We start from the raw sequence: 25,398 nt of genomic DNA, 5'->3' as shown, positions 1-25,398 counted from the left end.
GGGCTGCCTTGTAAGGCCCAGTGGGAGAGGATGCACTTAGCCCTGATAGGACTTGAGGGACCTGGGTGGGTTGATACCTCTTAGGGCCTCCCCTTCTCTGAGAAAATGGAGAGGAGGGGTGGAGGGAGAGGGGTATGAGGGTGGGATCAGGGAGGGGAGGGAAGGAAGGAGCTGGATCAGGCTGTAAAGAAATTAATAAATAAATGGAAAAAAATAAAAAATGACCAGAATCTACATGAAAAGCCAGCATGACTGTAACACATCTCTATGCTCAGTGATGGCGAGAAAGGAGGGAGATTCAAGCAAATCCCTGGGTGATTGCAGGCCAGCTACTCTGGCCTACACGGTAAGATTCCAGGCCAATAAAAGAAATTGTGTCACATAAAAAAGTACAAGGCACCTGAGGACAAACATCCAAGGTTGCCCTCTGACCTCCACATATAGGTAACCTGCACGCGTATACCAGCACCCACACACCCCTCCACATCCACACCCAAACACACACACACACACACAAACAGGGAAAGGAGACAACTTGACTAGACCTCTCTCCAGATTGGTACAAGTGGAAGATATATATATATATATATAATAAAAGATGCTTAAAATCACGGATAATTAGGAAACCAAATCGAAATCACAAGAGAGTACCTCGTACTTACTGGACTGGACTCATGTTGATATTAGAACCCGGTACATTCCTGCTACAGCCTAAATTGATACAGATATGGCTGTGGGAAACCGCAGAAAAGTTCCTCAAAATGTTAAACGTGCAATTATATGATTCGGAAAATCTAAATAGACACATCAAAGAACCCAAATGAAGTACTCAAGCAGATGTTCCACACCAGTATGCACAGCTGCATTCTGACAGAGTCCACAGGGAGACCCCCCAACAGGCCAGTGGAGAAGTACAGTGTGCCGCCAGCAGATAGCAGCATTATTTAGCTGTGAAAGAGAATGAAATTCCGATATATGCTTCAACATGGAGGGACCTTAAAGATACTATAAGTTAAATATGCCAGGTAAAAAGAGCAGTATCTGTGATTCCAGATTTGCAGGGTACCTAGAATGAATAAATTCTTAGAAGGGAGGGGGGGCAATGTGGAGTTTTCGATAATGGATGTGAAGCCTCAGTCTGGAGAAAGGTTCTGAAGGTGGACGGCAATGACTGCACAGCGCTGTGAAAGTACCTAATGCCACGGACAGCACTCTTCAGATGACACCTTTCTTTCCCATTACACAGATTTCAACCTCATAAAAATGTACCTTACTTCAGCAGGAAGAGAAACAGACTGGAGAACATCGAGGCACGGAGTCTGAGCTAGGAAAGCACAGGGTGTGTTACAGGGGAGGCCCACCATGGGGGCTCTGTGGATTGCAGCCAGAGCTTCATTCATCCCCACGTGTGCTCGATGATAAACCACGCTCCGCTCGTGGGGAAAAGGACTGGAGCCACTGCAGTCAGAAAGACTGGAAACTCTTAAACCGAAAAAGGTAATTCGAACACTTGGAAGCTGAAGAGTCTGATGGGAAATAAGAGACAAGTACTTCCTGAAATGTCTGATCCTATCTAAAGATCCTACACACACACACCACAAACAAACAAACAAAAGAGAGTTTCAGATACTGAGGATGGATGGGAGGAGGGCAGGAGGAAGCAGACTCCAGACATTATTCAATATTGCAGGCCCGAGGGAATGCAGAAAATACACACAGAGAGAGGCTTCTGGAAGCCTTGATGAATACAGCATAGTTTTCAAAGATAAAGGTGGTGGTCCTGATGGGCATGGTGCAGGAGGATCACAGAAGTTTGAGACCAGGTTGGTTATACAGTGAGTTCAAATAAAGCTTGTAGTACACATAGTGGAAGCTTTTCTCAAAGTGAGAAAAAATAAATAAAAATAAAAAGGAGTGACTACACAGAAAGAGATAATATTGAATACTAACAACTAATGGGATCCTCTGAGCAACAAATTCCTTTCCTCAGGAGTCTCCTCTTACAGATCAAGAGAACCCATCACTTTTAAGTAGAGAAATGCAAAATGGTTCTGACTAAATCCCAAGCAAAGGTATTGGAAAAATAAAATATTTTAAGAGTCTCACATTTTATTATCCAGACTATATTAAGTGAAAATGTCCTCCATTGAGAAAATTTATAGCTTTAAGTGCCTACATTAAAAATAATCAGAAAGCACAAACAAATGAGCTACTTAATGAATCAACTCAAAACTTTGGAAGAACACAAACAAATCAAACCCAAACCAACTAGATAGCAATAAATAATAAGAATCAGAGCCAAAAGTAATAAAAACAAAGGATCAACAAATTTAAGAGCTGATTCTTTGAGAAGATAAATTGAGATTGATAGACTCTTAGCCTAACTAACCAAAACAAAGAGAGGACAGCCCAAATTAACAGAATGAGAAATAAGTATGGAAACATGACACAGACACAGAGAAAATTCAAAATATTTTAAGAGAAAAAAATTTAAAACCTATACTCCATTAAATTGAAAAACCTAAAAGAAATGGACAAATTTCTGTTTAGCCAAACCATCAAAATTAGAGGAAGAAAAGATCAACAATCCAAAGAGACTTATAACAAACAAAGAGATTGAAGCAGAAAAGGGGCAAACTTCTGGCTTTTTGCTGTGTTTTTGCAGCTGTCTATCTATAATTTCCTTAATATGTAAACTTAGTGGTAATTAGCTAACTCATTTGATGGGTGATAAAGTTGGCAGTAGTAAATCCATGCTGTTCTGTCACCAGCCCGCTATTGTCAGCTGCATGTAAAGGAGTGGGATGGCCTGTACACTAATCATGACTAAGGTAAAACTGGTTTGTGCTCAAGTGGCCATGTTTTCAAGGTATGAAACCCATTTCACATACAGTCAGTGAAAGAACTCTGCCATGGACCTTCACTTGAGGCCATATGTGGATCTTCATTGGCCAAGTGTACTAGCTATAAAGAATGATCTGTGTGTATATGTGTTGGTCCTTAAACTGAAGTCTTGCAAGATTAAGCCACCTGTGGTTTGTGGGCGCAGATGCTAGGTCAATGGATGGCAGCCGTGTTATCCACAGGCTAAGAGTGAGGTGGGGGAGTAATGAAGTCCCTTGTGGTCCTACAGCACACCTTTAAAGCTAGCCTCTTGGTTGGTCTGTGTCTGGTGATGACTGTTGTTTTACTGCCATTCTTTTTTTTTTTTTTTTAGTTCCTAAAGCAAAACAAACAAATACAAATAGATGAACTATTTAAAAATTGCCTTGAGAAATTATGAAATTTGCAGGAAAATGGTAGGAACTGGAAAAGATCATCCTGAGTGAGGTATCCCAGAAGCAGAAAGACACAGGGTATACACTCACTCATAAGTAGATGTTAGACATATAATATAGGATAAACATACTAAAATCTGTACACCTAAAGAAACTAATCAGGAAGGATGACTCTGGCTAAGATGCTCAATCCCAATTCAGAAAGGCAAAGAGGATGGACATCAGAAGAGGGAGAAAACAGGGAACAGGATAGGAGCCTGCGACAGAAGGCCTCTGAAAGGCTCTACCCTGCAGGGTATCAAAACATATGCTGAGATTCATAGCCAAACTTTGGGCAGAGTGCAGGGAATCTTATGAAAGAGGGGGGAGATAGAAAGACCTGGAGGGAACAGGAACTCCACAAGGAAAGCAACAGAACCAAGAAATCTAGGCACAGGGATCTTTTCTGAGACTGATACTCCAACCAAGGACCATTCATGGAGATAACCTAGAACCCCTGAACAGATGTAGCCTATGGCAGTTCGTTGTCCAAGTGGGTTCCCTAGTAAGGGGAACAGGGACTGTCTCTGACATGAACTGATTGGCTTGCTTTTTGATCACCTGCCCTGAGGGAGGAGCAGCCTTACCAGGACACAGAGGAAGACAATTCAGCCACTCCTGATGAGACCTGATAGACTAGGATCAGAAGGAAGGGGAGGAGGACCTCCCCTATCAGTGGACTCGGGGAGGGGAATGGGTGGAGAAGGGGAAGGGAAGGTGGGATTGAGAGGGGAGAAGGAAGGGAGCTACAGGGGGGATACAGAGTGAATAAATTGCAATTGATAAAAATTAAAATAAAAAAAATGCCTTGAAATCTCAAAAGAGAATTCTCAAAAAAAGAAAGAAAAATGGCTAAGAAATGTACCCGGCATTTACTACTTTCTGGGTTCTTCTTTCTTCCACCCTTCCCCACCTCCTTTCTTCTTCCCTTTCAACCCCTAACATTAGATATGAGAGGGAAAAAAATGATGGCGAGTAAAGGAAAGAGGTCTCTGAATAAAGCCAGGGGTCAGAAAGGGGGTGACGTTATCATTAGACTACTTCCTGCTGATTTGGGGCATTGAGTTTCTTAGGGCAAATTTCTTCTTTGAGCATGACTACTTAAAAAGCTGTGACCAACAGCAAGCAAGCAACTCCCCTGCCCCTCCATGCCTCTCAGGACTCTAGCATTTATACACTCTTTGAAAAGTCCCCAGAATTCAAAATAACACACGTTCACAGAAACTGGCTGGCTGACAAAACCACACCTCTGCTAGAGCACGAGGCAAGTCATAGTCAGCTGCTGTGCAGTGGCCCCACATCCCCACACCTGTGATTAAAACAAGAATATATTCTTATAATGTTTCTATTTTTTTTTAAGAAACCAAAATTCCAAAATTCTTACTACAAAGAAACATTTTATAAATGTTCATTTTTTTCTAGCAATTAGGAAAACGTAAATCAAAACAACTTTGAGATTTCATCTTACCCCAGTTAGAGTGGCAAAAATCAACAAAACAACTGGCAACAAATGCTAGAGAGGACGTGGAAGAGAGGGAACCCTCACTGACTCTCGGCAGGATTGCAAACTGGTCCAACCACTCTGGAAACCAGTGTGGAAAATTCTCAGAAACCTAACGCGAAGCTACCATATGATCCAGCTTTTCAATTCTTCAGCAAATGCCCAAAGGATCCAACATTCTACTCCACAGATACTTGCTCATCCATATTCATAGCTGTTCCATTGACAACAGCTAGGAAATGGAAACAACCTAAATAAATATCCTTCAACAAATGGAATATGCAAATGTAATACATATGCACTATGGAATACTATTTAGCTGTAAAGAAAAATGAAATTTCATGGATGGAATAAAAGATATAGTAAGTGAGTAACTTGGATCCAAATACAAACCAAATATTGCATGATCTCCTTCCTTTTTGGTTCCCAGCTCCAAGTGTTTAGATGTGTGTGTATAGCTAGAGCAACTGTGAAACCGGGAAAGCAAAGGGGGATCATGGTGTGGGAGAGGAGCAATGGAGAAGGCAATAACAAGGTAAAGCCGATTTGAAAAGTGAAATGGGGAAAATGTGGGAACTAACTAAAGAGGGGGGAATAAAAACATAAGAATGAGGGTAAAATAACAATAGGGATGTCTGAAAAAATTCATAAGGCATTATATTATTAATTATCTACCTAAAATAGTACCTATATCTGTGTATACATATACATAGTTTAAATAAAAATTTCTATTCTTTTATGACAAGACTCCCTCTAAGATTCACAGAACATGTAACAAAAATCCCAACATTAGTAATAAGAAGTCCCCTTTTGAGTTGTTGGTTGGGGTTGTCTAATAGTTTTAAGAGTCTCTATTAGATTGTGGTTTGCCCTTAGTTGACTCTCACAGGTAGAAGCTAAAGATAAATCCCTACTGCTGAAGACAATGTGCATTTTGGACACAGGATGCAGAGGACCTAAGCTGAAACTGAAAGCCTCCTCTTAGGCCTTGCTTTCATGGTACCTACCGTAGACTGCCAGAAAAGCTTCCAAGGGAGGGAAGCAACCAATAGTCCTAACCACCTGTGAGGCCTAGGAACCACAATGACCAGCATGGCACACTAACCCTTCAGGTACAGTAGTGGCACACATACCTTTGTGGTAGCCAAGAGTTCACTAATTAGACCTAAGGCCTGATCAACAAGAGGGAAACCATGCCAGTACTGGAAACCTAGCCAACTACCAGGGGGCTAGTCAAGTCATGGATCTTGAAGGTAACCAACACCTGTCACTTTCTATACCAACTCAATCCCTAACTATATTGTAAACATTCATCTTTATACTCACAGATAAGTGTAGTTATCACCCATCAAAGAAACTTGAAACAGACAAACAAAGAAAATTAGAAACAGACAGAGACCATTACGGAAAACCACAACCAAGTAAAATTCAGAGAACAAGAAAATGTGTAGTGCCCAGACCAACTGATACATCTACATCACAATTCTGGCACCTAAGGCTCAGGGATCATTGTGGGCAAGAGAGTAGAAAAATCTTAAGAGCCAAAGGAACAGGAAATTTTCTGTCAGATTGTGTCTCCTCACAATCTGTGAGAGAGATGGGCCATGCCTATGAAGTCTCATCTGCATGACTACCTAAACAAGACAGAGTAAGAAGGTCAATGGACAATGCTAACATGGAAGGAGAAAAGCTCTCAGGGCCTCAACCCTGGACAAAGAATCAAGGGCACTGGGGTACACTCAGTTGAAGAAATGGCCTTTCCTTTGGTCTTCTCCCAATTGTTTGTGTTGTCAGCCCTAAGATCATATACACACAGGTGACACTTCATGAACTGAGGCTGCATTTATGTGTTTAGCTACACATAAACACACCAGAAAAAAAGTTAAAGAAGAAGAAGCCAGGAATCTGAGAGAAAGCAAGGGTGTGCATGAGAGAGTCTGAAGGGAGGAAAGAGAAGGGGGAAATGATATACTTACAAAATTTAAAAGAAAAAAATGCAAAAACATTCCTGATGGAGTCAATGAAATACCTATAAAAATTTCAGTTTTTTTTTTTTTTTTTCAGAAACTGGCAAGTTCATATACATTGGCCAAAACAATGTTCAGAAAAGAAAAGAAAAGAAAAGAAAAGAAAAGAAAAGAAAAGAGCAAGGTTGGAAGAGTAATGATTTCCCAATACAAAGCAGACTCATCAAGACAGTATGATACTGACATAAAGATAGACATCCAGAGAAGTCGAGAAACAAATTCACATGCTTATGGTTAGCTAGACTGTCAACTGCCAAAAGAATCCAAGGAAGAAACAAATATTTTTCTTTTCAGCAATAATCTTGGGACAATTGGATGATCATATATTGATGATCTTATACCCCTGTCATACTACATATAAAGTTAATTTGCAATCTATGAAAAAATTTGGCTCAAAAGCTAAAGTTACAAATGGTTGACCTTCGATTAGGCAATGCTTTCTGATTTATACCTAAGGCACAATCAAAGGGGGAAATCCAAGTAGATTTCACACTAATTAATGTTCTTCCATCTTCCCCTCATCTCCCTTCTTTCCTCCTACCTTGCCTCTTCTTTTTCTCTTTCTCCTGGGGTCTCACTCCTTGCAGGCTAGCCTGAAATTCACTGGGCAGCCTTGGCTGGCTTTGACAGCTATCCTCCTGTATTAGCCTTTGGAGTGCTGAGAGTTCAGGTATGTATCACCATATCCCAATTAAAATGGAAAACTCTTGTGCTCTAAAGAATACCATGAAGAGCCAGGCACGGTGGTGAATGCCTGTAATCCCAGCACTCAGGGAGGCAAAGGAAGGCGAATCTCTGTGGGTCTGAGGCCAGCCTGGTCTACAAAGGGAGTCCAGGACAGCCAAGGCTAAACAGAGAAATCCTGTCTCAAAAAAAAAAAAAACAAAATAAAACAAAACAAAAACAAAAAGAATACCATGAAGAAAATGAAAAGATGATGCCTGGAATCCAAAATACATATGTAGAACTCTTATAGCCCAGTATTAGAAGGCAGATGACCTGCTTTTAAGAGGGCCTCTGAAAGCCTCTGCCCTGCAGACAATCAAAGCAGACCCTGAGACTTATGGCCAACTGTTGGGCAGAGTGCATGGAATCTTATATAAGAAGTGGGAAATAGTAAGAGCTGGAGAGTACGGGAACCACACAAGGAGAGCAACAGAGCCAGAAAACTTGAACACAGGGAACTTCCCAGAGACTCATACTCCAACCAAGGACTATTCATGGAGATAACCTAGAACCCCTGCACAGATGTAGCACATGATAGTTCAGTGTCCAAGTGGGTTACATAGTAATGGGAAGAGGAACTGCCTCTGATATAATCTGATTGGCCTGCTCTTTGATCACCTCCCCCTGAGTGGGGAGCAGCCTTACCAGGCCACAGAAGATGACAATGCAGCCACTCCTGAGGTGATCTGATAGACTAAGATCAGAAGGAAGGAGAAGAGTACCTCCCCTATCAGTAGACTTGGGGAGGGGCATGCATGAGGAAGGGGGAGAGAGGGTGGGATCGGAAGGGGAGGAGAGAGGGGCCTATGGGGGAATACAAAATGAATAAAGTGTAATTAATAGTAAAAAAAAAAGTTAGAAACCCCCCCAAAAATAATAAAAAAAATAAAATAAAAAGTGAAAGGTAAATTTGAACATATCTCTCCCCAAGGGAAACAAATAGCCAACAAGCACATGAAACAATGTTCAACATCATTAATGATTTCAGAAATAGAAATCAATATTGTTAAAACACAGACAAATACAGATTCAATGATGGTAGGTACCATGTACCCGGCACTTATTCCATGTTTATTCTCAATATGGTGATATAGGCACTGTTATTATTTCTACCTTATATGTATGGAAATTAAAGAATGTGTTTGAACTTTGTTAGGCTAACCCACACAACTGAAGACAGACATATGAGACCGTATTAGTCTGATCCACAAAGGTAGACTCACCTGAGCTGCAGCCTACTCATTCCTCTCAGACCCATGTGCTTTAAACACAATACACTAAAATTATAACAATGAGAAACTCTGTAGGAATGTCTGTAGAAATAACAGGGTAAGGCATTGATGTAAGAAATAAAAAGGAGCTGGGAGTGGCGGCACACACCTGTAATCCCAGCACTCAGGGAGGCAGAGGCAAGTGGGTCACTGTGAGTTCGAGGCCAGACTGATCTACAGAGCAAGTCCAGAATAGCCAAGGCTACTAAATGAATAAATAAGATGATTTTTTTTTCATTTTTATTTTTTTACAAGATGACTTAGCCTTAGCAATTTCTCTCTTTAATGAAAACTATGTTTACTATACCTACATAGGGCGAGGGCAGGGACAGGAAGGCGGGGACAGAAGGAGATAGAGAAGAAAAGGGAGGGAGGAGAAGGGGGAGATGGAGTGAGAGAGAAATTCAGACAAGAATTATAACATTGTCCCTAAGCAGTTTTCTTAAGTCCTGCTGCTGACTAAAACCAGTTACGAGACTTTTGGATTTGATATTAAGCAAAGAAGCAAAACAGGCTCCTGTCATTCACTGTCTTCAAACTTTCATAAATTGATATTGTCAGCTTTCTAGTCAGGATCATGAAATTTTGCTAGATTTTGATAGTTCAGACATAATTTCATTTTATATTCCTTGTTTCACAACTCAATCATCAACAGAGCTTTGTTTTGAATAGCACATCAAAACACTTTCCAACTGCTTTTTTAGCTGGAGAAAACATTTAGTAGATACTTCTTTGAATTGCTTCAAATCCCAATAAAACTGTGGCCCTTCCAGAACTGGTCTCACATCTCTTGAAAGATACCATAAACCTGCACCGTCAGATTAACAAACGGAAATTTGAATTTCAGATCAGCACCAAATAAAATTTAATAGAGGTACGTGGGACATACTTATATGCAAAGATTGTTTTTTGTTTTATCTGCAATTCAAATCTCATTGAGCATTTTGCATTTTATACAGGAACAAGATCTACTCAGGATTCAAAGAAAAAAATAGGGACTTTTCTTCAATTCATGGACATTTAAAGTTATTACTGATAATAAGAATTGCAGAGTCTAAATTATCTGTTACAGGGAAGATTTTCAAAACCTAACTTTAATTCTTGGATGTTTTCTCCATAAATAGTAATATATCACAACAGTATAACTTCCCTTTATTAGTAAGAAAGGGACTAATTACTTACTTCATGAGACCCTCATTTAACTTTTCCTTTGAAAATGGCATCCCGAAAGAACCAATGAAGTGTTCCAAAAGTTGGTTGACTGCAGAGTTCATGAGCTGGCGAATGAGCTCTTGAAACAGGTAGTCGATCAGCCGTAAAAACTTGAAATTGGTTTCTAATAAACACCGATACTGGGGCAGCTTGAAATGCATTGTGTCAACATCACATGGGTCTTCCTCAAAGTATTCTTTAACATCTTTTTTTTCTGCAACCTATAATTCATAAAGCAATTGGGAAGCACGGCCTTTTCCTATGTTAACATAGGTGGGCTGTGGTCTGTAGTACTGTAATTAGCCTGGATAGTATAGAAAAACTAAATTTTATCATCAACTTGTATTTTACCTCCTGTTTACACTGTTTTTAAACATCTGACAAGAAGGATCTTTATGTGTTCTGAAGCCAATGGAGTTCAGAATCTCAGAAGCAGACCAGCTTGGGAGTCAGACAGGAATGCAGGTGGAGTGGAATGGCTCCGTGTACTGACGCAGAGGGAGCGTCGGCCACACACGGTAAGAATGCTCGGCAGACCCGGTTCGCTGCATTAGTGAGTTCCCTTTATGAAATCCTCGGTGAAGCTCCATTGCATCTGCACGTTTCTTCTGAGCTCTTTATCTTATGCACACTAAGAACTTTGTAACTAATCAGGTTCCCTTTATATGTCAGCTCAGGCTATTTGGGAAGCACTTTGAAGTTAGAGATATTTATAACCCATGCACTTGTAGGTATAATCTACAAATATGTACATACATGTTTCTTTGCATGCTGCATCATGCCTAGAAAAATTTACAGTAAATAGAATACCAGTTGGTTGGTTAATTAACCACCTTTGACTTGCTACTGTCCATTTACAGTATTTTTTTTTTCAGGAATACAATTTGGAATAATCACTCAGTACATTCCACCAGGACAGGCAAACTTTCAGAGTTACCTTCAAGAGTGTACTCTTTATCTTTGCAATTACTTTGTTCTTGATCTCCTCAAGTTGTGCCACTGCGTGGGCGGCTTGCTGTAACTGCTCTTCACAAAATGCTTCCAGAGTGTATGTTCGGCAAGCGTCCAGCTAATTAAATGGCAGTAAATGTTGCTTGTTTGAAAATGGAGTAACACACACACACACACACACACACACACAAAGTTAGAATTAAGTAACTGCGATACATTGTTGGGAATCTCACAGGGAGAAATTTCCAGCAACTACATGGTTAATTTTGTTGGTAAACACGGAAGTATATGCTGTTAGTCATCCTTCTTTCGATATTTTTTTTCTATGGTGTGTTAATTCTCTTGCCACATGTTTCATCAATAAATATGCCAGCCTCTTTATCCCTAGGTGCCATAAACGTCTCACATAAGGAGGACTGTGATCAGCTTTACTGTTTTGGACTGACTCATTTTCTCTTTTTCTTTGTCCCTTGCCTGACTATCAGAATCTAAATTTTCAAATAAAATGCCTCAAAAATCTCCCTTCATTTCTTGTTTCACAAACCAGGAATGTCCTCAAACTAGTACACTCAGAGACTCTCAGTCATCACTGTCTTTAGAGACACTCATAACTTTGCCTGGCCCCCAAGTCACCGGAGACACCAGCTGACAATGCTGCCCATCTGCCCTCCTGCTGTGCTCTACCCGACCTCTTTACCGATCACCCAAAATGCCTTTCGAGAAACCCAGACTCCATCTTAAACATGAGACAATCTGAAGTCTCTGCCTTATTCTGTGAACACGGACAAACCATGATCTCTTTCAGTTATGTCATTTGACAGTGGAATGTTGGAAGGTTCTTGGTGCTCCGAGAAAAGCTCCTGGAGAGCCAGGAGTCTCCAGGGAGCCCTGACATCTTTTCTCTGCCTTTCTTAGCACTGCAACCCGCTGGTGTCTCAGGGACATTTCCCAGGCTGCTTAGCTTTCCTTGTCATTCTTTTTTTTTCTCTTTTCCTTTTTTCCTTTCCTTTTCTTCCCTCCCCCTCTCCCCCTCTTCTCCCATTCCCCTTCTGCTCTTCTTCCTTTTCTTTCCGGTCCCTTCCCTTCCCTTCTCTCTCTTCTTCCTCCTCTTCCTCCTCTTCCTCCTCCTCCTCCTCCTGTGATTTGTTTCTTTTCTGAAACAGGTCTCACCACGTGGCTTTGCCTGGCCTTGAACTCACAGAGGCCTGTCTGCTTCTGCCTCCCAAGTGCTGGGATTAAAGGTGTACGCCACTGCACCTGCCCCCATTCATCATTTTAAAATTTTGACATTCAGCTTATTCATGAGACAACCTAAAACGGGCATTTCTTTCTATGCAAAAACAACATAGAGAGGTTTCTCCTTAGACTGTCTCCTAGTTATACTGAATTCGATACTTTTGAAATAAGAACTCAGCCGGGTGTGGTGGCACAGGTTCTTAATCTTAGCATTGGAAAAGCTATGGCAGGAGGATTATAAACTAGAGACCAGTCTGGGACCCACAGCAAGTTCTAGGTCAACTAATATATACAGAGAGAGCCTAACTCATAAAACTAAGAGAAAAAAAAAGACAGAAATGACAATATTAATATTCTCAATATAGATATATAAAATATAGCTGGGTAGTGGTGGAGGCAGAGGCAGGCAGATCTCTGAATTCAAGGCCAGCCTGGTCTACAGAATTCCAGGATAGCCAGGGCTACACTGAGAAACCCTGTCTTGAAAAAAACATAACCATAACCGAAACCAAAACCACAAACCACAAAATATGTAGTGATTATCACTATGTGTAGCGATTAATTCATCTTCTTGAATTCTTTCATTTGCTCTGAGTATCAAATGATTACTACATAGCATAGATTCTAAATTTATGTTGATTTAAGTATTATGTTGGGTATTGATCTTACGACGTATATATATTCAACACCAAAACATTTTTGAGATTATCAAATTTGAAACTCGTCCAATCCCTTTACCATTTCTCTTTCCAATTATAGAGGACTATTTTACCTTCCAGTATCTCCCTACATACTGCGACAGTCAAAATCTGCTAGAATCCTGTTTAACTCTATACAAAGCACCTAAGACTCACAGTTCTATGTGTTTAATCTTTTTTTTTTAAAGCTTACTATAATCTAATTAAATCGGGCCACTAGTGAGCCCATCTTTCCTAAATCCTGAAACAGGAAAGTTCACTGTCAAACCGAGACAGCTGAATTCCATCTTGTGGTGAATTCTCGATATGGAATACCCAGGGGTAAGAAGCCACTAACTGCTCTGTGTTTGGAATTATTAATTACAAATCATTTTGCACTTTAGAGTGACATTTGGCAATAAAGGACTTCAGTCACTTTTGTTAAAATGTCGGTCAGACCAACCTGAGACCCACCCCATGGTAGAGAGCCAATACTATTAGCAATACTCCGCTGTGCTTGCAGACAGGGGCCCAGCATAACTGTCCTCTTGAGAGGCTCCACCTAGGAGTGGATCAAAACAGATGCTAAGACTTGCAACCAGACATTAGGTGGAGTGTGGAGAGTCTTGTGGAAAAGTGGGAAGAGGGGAGGATAAAAGGATCCAGAGGGGACAGAAGCTCCACAAGAAGACCAACAGAGTCAACTAACCCTAGGCCCAGGGGGTCTTGCAGAGACTGAAGCACCAACCAAAGACCAGGCATGGACTGGACCCCTACATACATGTAACCAATGGACAGCTGGTCTTCATGTGGGTCTCCTAGCAAGTGGAGTGGGACTGTCTCCGGCATGTACTCTTGCCTGCTATCCCATCACTTCCCTCTAGCAGGGCTGCCATGCCTGGGAGAGGGTGCTCCCAGTCCTAAAGTGACTTGATGTGCTGGGGTGGGCTGATGGGGGGAACGGGGAGAGACTCCCCTTTTCTGAGAAGGAGGAGACAGGAAAAGATGAAGAGGGCGTGAGAGTGGGACAAGGAGGAGAGGAGGGAGGGGTCTGTATTCAGGATGTAAAGTGAATAAATAAATAAACTTAAAAAAAATATTGGCCAGAATTTCTAAGAAACGTCAACCCCTACTATTACCTGCTATGTTTGCTCTGTTCTTTACCATGGCTTTATCACACCATCCACAGTGATTTACTTATGGACCTGGAAACTGTCCTTTATTTCAAAACTCCCCTCCATCGTCTCCCCGGGCTCTACAATGGGTCTACAGTGACTGCTTCTCCTCACCTTGATAAGGAATATGGCTGACTGATTGTCTTGGTTGTTGTTCTTGGCACTCAGGGCATCTTCAAAGAGTCCTTTTACATAAAGCAAACAGCTTTGAGATAATTCATCAGCAGAAAAAAGGTGGCTGTACAAGTACAATCTGAAAGGTAAAAGTTTCCACAGACTCAGCTCTCATTCCAAATGAATAAACAAGTGATACTATGCCACCGAGTCCAAGGAATTGTGATGTATCAGGCAGTGTTATGAAAAATTAATTATACGTACCATCAACTAATTTTTACTAAAAAATAAAATATTTTATTTGTGTTTTTTAAAGTGTGCATTGGTATTTTGCCTGCATGTATGTCTATATTAGGGTGTTATATCCCCTGGAACTGGAGTTACAGACAGTGGTGAGCTACCATATGGGTCCTGGGAATTGAACCTGGCTCAAATCCAAGTAATTTCCCCCAAGTAACAAGAGAATGTTCACTGAATAAGGAACAACTTGGAGAACAATTCTTAAAAACTCCTGTCTATTCTAAAGTACAGAGGGGCTTTTTTCTTTCTGACCCTTTCTTTCTATGTATCATGAAGATAAACCACTGCCAACAACGTTGGAAATGAAAACAACAGAATGGAAGCAGAATGGACAAAAGAGGGCTCCCTAAAACCTGGGTCGGTTGGAGCAAAGCTTGCTTGTGTGGAGAAGGGGCCTTCTGCCCTCCGTAATCCTCCCTCGTGTGGCAGCACAGAGAAACACCTCACTGAAGGGGTATGCAGATGGCCAGTAAGTACAGGAAGAGACAGCCAACGTTAGAGGCATGCCAACTAGAGTCATGACACTAAGAACATATAAACTAACACCCACGCACAGATGTTACCTCGCACCCATCAGAATGTCTGAAATAGAAGCCAGGGACGACACCAATGGTGTCGAGGATGTAAAGAAATCGGGTTGATGGTGGGAACGACAGAACAGCTGCTCTGGAAATCAGTCTGTCAACTCCTTCAAAGACTAAATACAGCCTGGCAGGGTTGCGCATGCCTACAACCCCAGTGCAGGGGAGGCTGAGGCAGGCCCATGTAAATTCTAGGCCAGCCTGGAACATCCCGTAAGTCCCTGTTTCAAACACACAAATCAACAAACAGTAAAACCACTCAAACATCCAATGACCATATGACTCAGACTTCAGCATCTGCCCCAGAGAAATGGAAAATGAAGCATATACAAATGTTTGCGGCAGCTTTCTATGACAGCAAAAACTCTAGAAAACATGCAAGCGTACATCAATAGAGAAATGGTACACCTGAATCAAAGACCACCACTGAGCAGTAGCCAAACAGCTACTGATATATGTGCAGCTGAGATGGATCCCCAGAACAGTCCACTAAGTGAAATAGTCACTTTTCTACACGACATTTGCTTTTTTGGAAACCACTGTACTAAAGTATGATGAACAGGGAAAAGGCTGATATAATATATATGTGCATACATATATACATACATGCATACATACATATGTACACACACATATATAATTTGACCATCTGGAGCCATGTGTAAAGCTGTGAACCCTCACCACATGAGCTGTGAACTTGCCTCTCATTTCTATTACTCTTTCTGCTAGGAACAGTTCACGAAAGACAAGGCTATAGAAATAGAGCATAGCAGTGCTTACCACGGCGTAAGGAGAGGCAGCAGAAAACGAGCAAGGACAACCACAAAGGCAAACATGACAGATGTCGTGGTGACAGTAACATTCTGCATATTAATTAATGTTAACATTCTGGCAGCCATAACGTCCCATACTATTGTGAACTCGGGAACCTGGGGTTGGTGGGTAAAAGGCAGAGGATTTCTCCGTATTGTTTCTTACAAATGAATTTCAAGTAACAATTATAGCAAAATAAAATCTTTACTAACGACAAAAAAAGACTTTCAGCTGCGGCTGCTTGAAATCACACAAAATAGGATCAAAACAAAAACAAACAAACAAAGATAACAGGCCCAGAGGGACTCGGCAGGCTCTCACAGCCGTGTGGGCATGGGATGCCATCCTGTGACCTCCAGGAAGAATTTAACTGTCTCCCAAAGAACACAGACGGCTCAAGCTCAAACTGCACACCAGCGGACACAGCCCTTACCCAGCATGCACAGGGTTCAACGTTCTGCCTGTAGCAGCAAGAAAAGAGAAAGACAGCCACGGAGAGAGGAAAAGAGAAAGAGAGGTAAAATGTATTCAGAATATCAGTATAATGCGACTTCCCTGCCTGAATTAAAATTAAAATTAAATTCAGGTGTATCCATTTCTTACTACATTTGAGACCATTTGCTTTTGGAATCTGTGAGCATTGCATAGTGAGATTTACCTGCTCTTTTCAGTCTTAAGTCTTTTAACATTCAGTTTCCAAGTAACAAAAGCTTTGTTTATCCTGAAAAGAAAAAAATACTTCTTATATCCTATATCCACAAGTCATATGATTACACGGATTAAGTTTATTAAGAGCTAAATAATGTTAGAAAATTTGTTAGACTACATTTTTTTCTTGCACTACAAAAATAAATGCTAAGCCATGTAAATTTTTTCCAAAACCATCAACAAAATAAGAAGCAAAGGGCAAATGCAAGTGAAAGTCATTACATTTCTTATAGATGTGGAATTCACTTGGCTGCAACATTCAATAAATATTAAAAACTATGAAATGTTTTTATACGTTAATTATCTTGTGGTATGAGAAGAAAGGGATCCAACAAGGAAGCGGAGAGGTCAAATGAAAGGAAGAGGCAGGAGGAATAAATAACACTAAGGAGACTTATTTCCATTTACTTAAAATCATAACAATAATTGAAGCATATGTGGATCTATTTTTCTCTATATGTAGATTAATAGATATCAATAGACATAGCATAAACTATGAAGTTTATTTTATACATTAATTAGCTTGTGAGATGAAGCAGAAATGGAAAAAATGGACAGGGAAGATCCAACTAGGGAGGGGTTGGCTTATAGATATATCTATATATAGATTAGATATAATAATATATTAGATAGGCAGATAGATAGACAGACAGACAGATAGATTAAAGGAAGTTATGCCTTATGGCTGACAATGCTACCCGCAAGAACCACAGATTAACAAAATCCCCAGAACCAACCACAAGAACTCTCCTTTAGAATCTTCAGGGTCACCTAAGTGACTACTAAGTCAATACTGACTATGGCTGCTGTCCTTGGTTGCCTCTGAGGTGAAGGTAAGCCTCCATTTCTCAAGGTACCGCACACTTAGGACACAGGACTCAGATGATTTGAGCTGGATCTAGCCTGAAAGCTCCTTCCTACAGTGTAATATCCAAGGTACCAGAAAATTCTACGGAAGCTGCTGAAGGAGAAAAGCAATCAACAGTCCTGCCCGAGGTCCTGTGACATCTAGAAACCATAATAATGGCCAGCATGGCAAAACACTTGTAAAAGGGGCCTCATCTGTTGGTGGTAACCAACAGCCATGTGATTGGAGTTAAGGCCCATGCAACAGGAGGGAAACCATGGCAGGTGACAGAGACCTGGCCAACTTCCAGACGCTAGTGACGTCATGAAGCATAGAAGAGAATCCACTACCACCGCTTCGGTAGACCAGCATCAATTCCCAACTGCATTCTGAATCTTATCCATAGATAAGTGAAGCTCTCGCCCTCATCAAAGAAGCTTCTTTGCAGCCAATGGAGGCCACCATAGAAAACCACAACTGGACGCATTGCACAGTATAACAGATCATGGGGAACTGTTCTCCAATATACATCTACTTCATGCCTGCATCTATGGCTCAGAGAACACCATGGAAGATAGGTGGAAGGATTGTTAAGAGCCAGAACACCAGAAGTCTGCTGTGAAACAGTCTCTCCCAGGAATGGCTGCACGAGCCAAAGAAGCCAAAGAGCTACAAGAGCCAAAGAAAGGCAATATCGATAGCCATGGTGATTCGAAAGGAATCTCACAGGGTCACTACCATCAACAAGGAGCTGCCGGACAACTGATGACTGCGGAGAGATAGAAAGTCAGCCTCCCCAGGGAGGAGCCTCCTAACTGGTTCTTTAATACAAAGTGGTCAGCTCTGATGCCACAAATACACAAAAGGCAAAAGCAGACTCAGGGGTTGTATTTGTACACCTAGACAAAATAATGTAACAAAGATAACCAGGGAAGGAGAGACTACCAGCTTGAGAGGGAAACAGGGAAGAAGTTGTAGGGAAGGGACCTGGAAAGCAATGGAGAGAGATAAGGGAAAGTGATGTAATTACATTTTAATTAAAATGTAGAAGAATAAGACAAACAATAAAAAGAGCCAAAACTACACTTTCAATCATAACTGATTAAAAGAAACTTTCTGTAGTGCTAAGTAAAATTATAACAGTACATATTATTTTGATGTCTAATAGTTATAAAAAAACATAAGATGCCCCCATAACTTAAAGATCTCGAAGAACCTATACAAGAAAAAACTGAGAAGGCTACCTGGTGATTAATCATCAGTCAAAAATTTCATATGTGAAACAGACCTGATGCCTCTGCGAAAGCTTCCTCAACTTCTCCATTACACGCCCCCCGTGGCACCTGAGTCAGGCCATGTGGTCACACCCCGTGATCTCTCCCCATCTGAAATGATCTTATTTATCTAGTCATCACCTCTACTGGCCCCACTGATGCCTAAGTCCCACAGAGCAGACACATGCATGTCTTTTCATGGCAAATAAGTAAGCAACATGTCTGTGACTAAGTCTTGTGCGCGTCTCTTGTCTAAGCACCCCTCGGACCTTTAATAAAGCTATCATGTAACATTTAAGGATTTAAAATATTACTCAGCTCCAATTGGGGCGCAGCTCTGTGTAAGAGCGCAGGGGTAGCTAGGAGCTAGGTTTGATGCGTATATTCTAATATTTTTAACTTTTACACTTAACATATTACATATTTCTGTGTTTAATTTATTGTTTATGTAAAAATGTACAATTTATACTTTTTGTCTTCAACAAATAGAGACAACAAGGAAAAGCAAACACGGAAGAGCACGTCCACCAAAAGAGCAATGGTGCAAATCCAATTGCAGTGAGATGAAAGTAAAGACTTTCACCACCGATTCAGTAGCCTGCTCCAAGGCCTTTACTCTGAACGGTTTTCCTTCATAACATCTTCTGCCCCGCTGGCATCCTGCATGTTCACATGTTTGTGTATTGTCTCTCACACACCTTAAACATAAATTTTAAGGAGCAGACTAATTGGTTTGTTCAACAGAGTAACCCAGCATCTAGAGCAATTCTTGGCTCTTTTCAGATATTCAATGGATATTCATTAACAAGGAAGGCACGAAGAAAAAAGTCATTAGCAATTATTCACTTACATTTGCCAATAAAGCATCAGTTTTTGGTAACATTTATCCAGAAAAGACTGAAGTTAGACATTTTTGTTTTTAACTGGTTAAAGTGCCTTAGCCTAAAATACATTTGTGGAACACCCCATCCCACTACAACGGCCCAGAGCAGTGGCATTCTAGTGGCGTTAGATACCACGGGGCAATCGCTCTTACAACACAGCTAAACTACCAAGTGTTCGCTTCCTTGGCATCCATCTCACCGGAAGTTGGAAAAGATCTTAAATTCCTGCAGCAGATAGAAGCAATGTCTTTCCGAAAGCCAGTCCAGAGTAGGCATAAGTTCCACTTCTTCCTCGTCGGGGTCTACTTTAGTGACCTATAATTACAAAGCACAAAATGTGACTTAACATCTAGTTTCAGGATGCTGAAAAGGCCCTTACTTACCTTTTAGCCCCCACCCCTCAACCACTTCATCTGGACCCGAATCTGACTTCCATCTGCACACTGCCGCTACACTTGGTATTTTTCTCCGGCTAGCTTTCCTGTGCTCCTTCAGCAAGAATAAGGAAAACGTCCTCTCTATCCAGAGATATTTTTACAAATAACTTGACAAGTTTTCTGCCTCACAATTTTCATGTTTTGCATAAGTTGTTAGGACGTGACTGAGGATGCAACTCAATGCCAGGATGCCTGCCTAGCGCTCACAGAGCCTCGGGTTTGAGGTCCTGTTTGGGTGAACTGTCGAGTTGATTTTGGTTAAGACAGTTGGGAGAACAGGAGAAAACACATGGCTATTGAACAAACGACCACCGTTGGCTAATTATAACTTAGGGTATCATAGCGATAAGTATATAAGGGAAGGATTGTTAGATCTGGCCATGTTTCCAACAGATACACCTCAAATAAAAGTATTCTTCATTGAGTTTCAAACATTGCTTCACCAGAAAAGTGCCTGTCACAGGAGCATGAGGACCCAAGTTCAACCTCCAAAACCCACATAAAAAGCTGGATGCATTGGTAGGGACTGGGGAGCTGGAGACGGGTGGACCTAGGGCTTCGGGCCAGCCAGCTTACTTATTTGGTGAGCTCCAGGGCAGGAAAAAGGTTGTCCTCTGCTCTAAACACACACACACACACACACACACACACACACACACACACACACACACATGCATGCACACACGCACATGCGAGCACACAGACACACACACACACACACTTTCTTTCTCAAAATAATAATGATTATTATTTTGTTTTGGTTTTTTCGACACAGGGTTTTTCTCTGTGTAGCCCTGGATATCCTGGACTCACTTTGCAGACCAGACTGACTTCGAACTCACAGCGATCTGCCTGCCTCTGCCTCCCTGAGGGCTGGGATCACAGGTGTATGCCACCAGACCCAGAACTATTAAATATCATTTATCATTCCTATTATACCAACAAATTCCTGTTTTCTAGTTTTTACTTTTAAAATTATGTAAAATATTAATAAAGTATTTAACAAATGAAAAACTTCCAATTGAATTCTTTAATTATTTTAATTAATTACCATTTATTCACTTTGTATCCCAGCTGTAGCCCCCTCCCTCTCATCCCCTCCCAATCCCACCCTCCTTCCCGCCCTCAACTCCTCCCATGTCCCTCCCCAAGTCCACTGATAGGGGAGGTCCTCCTCTCCTTCCTTCTGATCCTAGTCTATCAGGTCTCATCAGGACTGGCTGCACTGTCTTCCCCTGTGGCCTAGCAAGGCTGCTCCCTCCTCAGGGGGAGGTGATCAAAGAGCCAGCCACTGAGTTCAAGTCAGGGACAGTTCCTGTTCCCCTTACTAGGGAACTCTCTTGGACACTGAGCTGCCATTGGCTACGTCTATGCAGGGGTTCTAGGTCATCACCATGAATGGTCCTTGGTTGGAGTATCAGTCTCAGAAAAGACCCCTGTGCCTAGATTTTTTTCTCTCTCCTTATAGATTGCTGGTGGGGATGTAAACTTGTACAACCACTCTGGAAATCAATCTGGCTCTTTCTCAGGCAATTAGGAACAGTGCTACCTCAAGATCCAACTATACCACTCCTAGGCATATATCCAAAAAATGCTCAAGTATACAACAAGGACATTTATTCAACCATGTTCGGAGCAGCTTTATTTGTAATAGCCAATTGCATTCTTAAACCTAAATTTTTACTAAAAGAAGAAAATTTATTATTAAATAATTTTCTCCCAAGCTATTTCTTAAACATTAATTTCCTAAACTGACTGAGTTCCTCTAAACCACAGAGATAAATCGTATTGTTTCCTATTTACCCAAAATTAGATAAATTACATACAACTGAACGTATATACATACATATAGAATTTTATGCCACTTGGGCTGACAATGCTCCCTCCGAAAGACATAGACCATCAGACATTAGGCATGAGAAACCTTTTGAGTTGTTGCTCAGAGGAGTCCAAGAGACTCCCAAAATGTTATAGGCTACTGTTACTGTTCTTGGTTGCCTCGCAAAGGCTGAACACACAGGATTCAGAAGCTTCCAGCTGGATCTGACCTGAAAGCCTCCTCCCTGAGGCCTGGATTTCACCATGCTAGAAGTTGCTATGCAAGCTGTTAGGGGAGAAGAGCAATCAACAGTCCTACTCAGCCACGGTGCCTGTGACAACGGTGACCAGCGTGCCACAGTATCCCAAAAGGTGAAGCAGTGGCAATTCATACCTTGGTGATGACCAACAGTGCTCTACTTAGACTTAAGCTCTCACAGAACGTGCAGCAGATGGAGACCATTACAGAAAACCACAACTGGTCACAATGCAGAGATTGAGAGATCGTGGATACAGCTACAACCCAGCTCTAGCACCTAACCTGAGGCTCGGGGTCAGGGTGGAAGAGAGGATGGAAACCTGCTGAGAGAGTATGAGTCCTAGGAATGACAGAGAAGCTACAGCCACGCAACACTGTGGCTGCTGAAACTAGACCTGAACAGGACAACACCAACTGACAAACCGGCATGGAAGGGGGAGTTCTCACCAGCCCCTACCCCTAGACAAAGGCCTTCAGGCACCTAACAACTGCCCAGTGAGGGGCAACTATAGATTAAAAAAAAGAAGAAGTCGCCATGAATTTGAGAAGTATGTGAGGGGAAACATGGGGGAGCTGGAGGGATGAAACATGGAAGGGCTTGTAGGGGCAAAGGGGGAAATGATATCATTATATTTTAATTATAAATAAGTAAAAAATGCTACATTAAAAAAAAACCTCTAAATTGGTCACTTTTGTTTTCCTCTTTGTCTTTCTTTTTCTTTTTTCTTTTTTTTTTTTAGGTCAGGCTCTCTATATATACTCAGGGTTGGCCTCAGGCTCACAACCACCCCTCCCCCCACACACACACTCTGTCTCTGCACTGCTGGAATCACAGATGTGCACAGATGTACACTTGGCCTAAATTGGTAATGCTTTCTGATGTAATTCATAATGCAGAGCATATGTATTTTACAGTACCTTTGAGACATATGAAGCGCTAACCATCCAAAATTCTTTGCAATTTTTAGCTCTGTAGGCAGAGACTGCTTGGAGATCATACTCATTGAAAATGCCTTTGCTGTTCTCCAGAGGAAGGCAGTATACAAACTCACCATCATCTTTCAGAGGTTCCTCAGAAAAAGAAGAAACTTACTTAACAAAATTAATTAAATGACTAAACAGGTCCAGGGGAAACAATGTTGTGATAGAATTAAAGTAGGAATAGTATCAGTGAGGAAAATCAATCTCAAATCATGTCTAATTCAAGTTCAGTAAGGCCAGTCTTAGGAGAGGGTTAAGATGTTTCATTTTAATCCTTAAACATAACTAAGTGATAAGCCACTTAAGAATATTGATTTACATCCTTACTATGAACTCAACGATAGCCCTTGAACAAGCATGCCGCCTTCCATGCCGGACACAGCAAGCTTGTCATTTCACTGATACTGACGGGGGCTGGAGTTCTGAGAACTGTAGGTAGCACCTCTAAGTCGGTCACACACAAGGAGCAGTTAAGTGCCTTACACACACTATCTGCACAGTGACGCCTCTGGCAACTTTAAAGAGGCTGGCTTGGCGCTTTTAAATATAAGTAAGCAGATGCAGGCATTAATATTAAGTAGATCACCTACCTTGAGCAAGGTCATAGACTCATGAGGTAACAAAGTAGGAACTAGAACCCACCCGTGATTTTAAATTTACTCTATGCATCTATAGTAAGTAATAAAGTTTCTGTCTCATTCCCTTGGTAGTATTGGGAAACTGGCTACTGTCCATTGAGAAAATGTAAGTTTTTTTGTTTTGTTTTGTTGGCTTCTTGGCCAATAAGTTTATTGTCTTTGTGAAAAAAAAAATCTTCATAGAAAACTGCTTTAGCTCTCAGTAGTGTGTTTGTGACCTCTGAGGAAGCTTGCCTTCTTTTGAGTAACCCGATCTTTCTTCTGGGCAAGGAACCTTCTGGGACGGTTCCACCTCTTCTTCACTTCTCTCTTGGGCTTCTTCTCATAGACTGGGTTCTCTCAGACAGCACTGTGGCTTTCTTGCACACCTCCTCCATGTCTGGAGTGATGGCGTTCTTTATGTACTGGGAGAACTGTTTTTATAGGCATCTTCATCTTCCTCCATTAGGTACCACATGTAGTCTGCAGCACTCTGACTCATGATGTGCTTCCAATGCACTTCCGCGCTGAACTCCTTGCTTTCAGAGTCATAACCAGGGAATCGTTTGGTACTATGTGGGATAGACAAGCCTCCATCTTCAGCTCCCTTCAGGGCCCCAAAAACTTTATTGCCAGTTGTAGTTCAAGTGAGACTTTGCATCCAAATAGCAAGTGAAGGCACCGGCTGACCTTCAATGCTCTCCACGTAGTACTCATCTCCAGTCACCTCCACCTGATCTTGTCCATGCCAAACCTATTGAGAAGCCTGTGGGCCAGAAGCAGGCCAGTGCAATACGCTGCAGCGGAATTGGTCACTCCATACTTTGGCAGTTCATGTGCATATGCTGCGCAGAAAATCTAAGTTCTAAAGCTATTTTCTTTTAGTTTTGAAACATGCACTTTTATCAACAAAAGTTTTCAAAATTCATACAAAACTGAATTTAATCATTTAAGAGTAATTTTACCAAAAGCATAATTTAGTAATTCCTGGTACTCTTAGAAAGTAGAGTTAAACTGTTTCCAGTTACTGTGGTTTTTAACTTTTATAACTTTTAAAGTTTTATAATCTTTACATTTTTCTTTCTTGAAGAGCGTTTTCATTTTTGTAGCTATTTGCTTTTTTATTTTGGCTCTGATTACAACCTGTACTAGGAAACCTTTAAAAATAAGCTTAAATCCCTGAAAATAAGAAGAAATGAGGTAACTGAGTGAGGAGACAAAATGATAAGCTTTATTGTAGATGTTTGGTCAAGTATGCCATTTTTGTTCTAATTCTATTTTCTAAGGTTAGGAGAAACTTGGTGTAAATAGAATTCTCAAGTCTTTTTGCATACAAATTAAGTATAATCACTCACAGATGCAAAGCACCTGTGCCCAGCTTGAGTTTCATTTCACAGTGTCCACAATCTACCTGATTCTATAGCACATTCTTTTTCCATTTAATCCTCACAGCTTTCTAGAGTGATTCCCATTATCTCAGTTTCAAGGTCAGAAAAACTGTAAAGCCCAGAGAGGAGAAAAGTTTGCTCAAGACAACAGAGTGAATGTAGAGATTCAAAGCTACGTGAATCTGATTTATGGATGGACTTCCAGTCACCCGGCACTTTCCATGAACAATGATCCAAAGACCTTTTGTCCTTAGAGTAACCACCTAGAGCAAGGATTGGCAAAC

The 25,398-nt window shown here is 41.2% G+C and overlaps 1 protein-coding gene and 1 pseudogene across 1 annotated transcript in view; both read right to left on the bottom strand.

The window, feature by feature from the left end:
• Window positions 1–25,398, bottom strand: part of Dnah14 (dynein axonemal heavy chain 14) — a 242,443-nt gene that overhangs the window by 178,024 nt on the left and 39,021 nt on the right. The window contains exons 6-12 of the mRNA XM_060365100.1: window positions 23,047–23,199; window positions 19,814–19,929; window positions 16,560–16,622; window positions 14,208–14,346; window positions 10,992–11,123; window positions 10,025–10,275; window positions 1,270–1,458 (exon numbers count right to left, since the gene is read on the bottom strand). Of these exons, the coding sequence (XP_060221083.1) occupies window positions 1,270–1,458; window positions 10,025–10,275; window positions 10,992–11,123; window positions 14,208–14,346; window positions 16,560–16,622; window positions 19,814–19,929; window positions 23,047–23,199 (1,043 nt within the window). The remainder of the gene's footprint in view (window positions 1–1,269; window positions 1,459–10,024; window positions 10,276–10,991; window positions 11,124–14,207; window positions 14,347–16,559; window positions 16,623–19,813; window positions 19,930–23,046; window positions 23,200–25,398) is intronic.
• On the bottom strand, window positions 23,940–24,700 carry LOC110546666 (large ribosomal subunit protein uL18-like; annotated as a pseudogene).

Source organism: Meriones unguiculatus, chromosome 11 (assembly GCF_030254825.1).
Source record: "Meriones unguiculatus strain TT.TT164.6M chromosome 11, Bangor_MerUng_6.1, whole genome shotgun sequence".
Classification (NCBI taxonomy): Eukaryota; Metazoa; Chordata; class Mammalia; order Rodentia; family Muridae; genus Meriones; species Meriones unguiculatus.
Note: the sequence above shows the minus strand (reverse complement) of the source record. Positions and strands in the feature narration are given on the sequence as shown.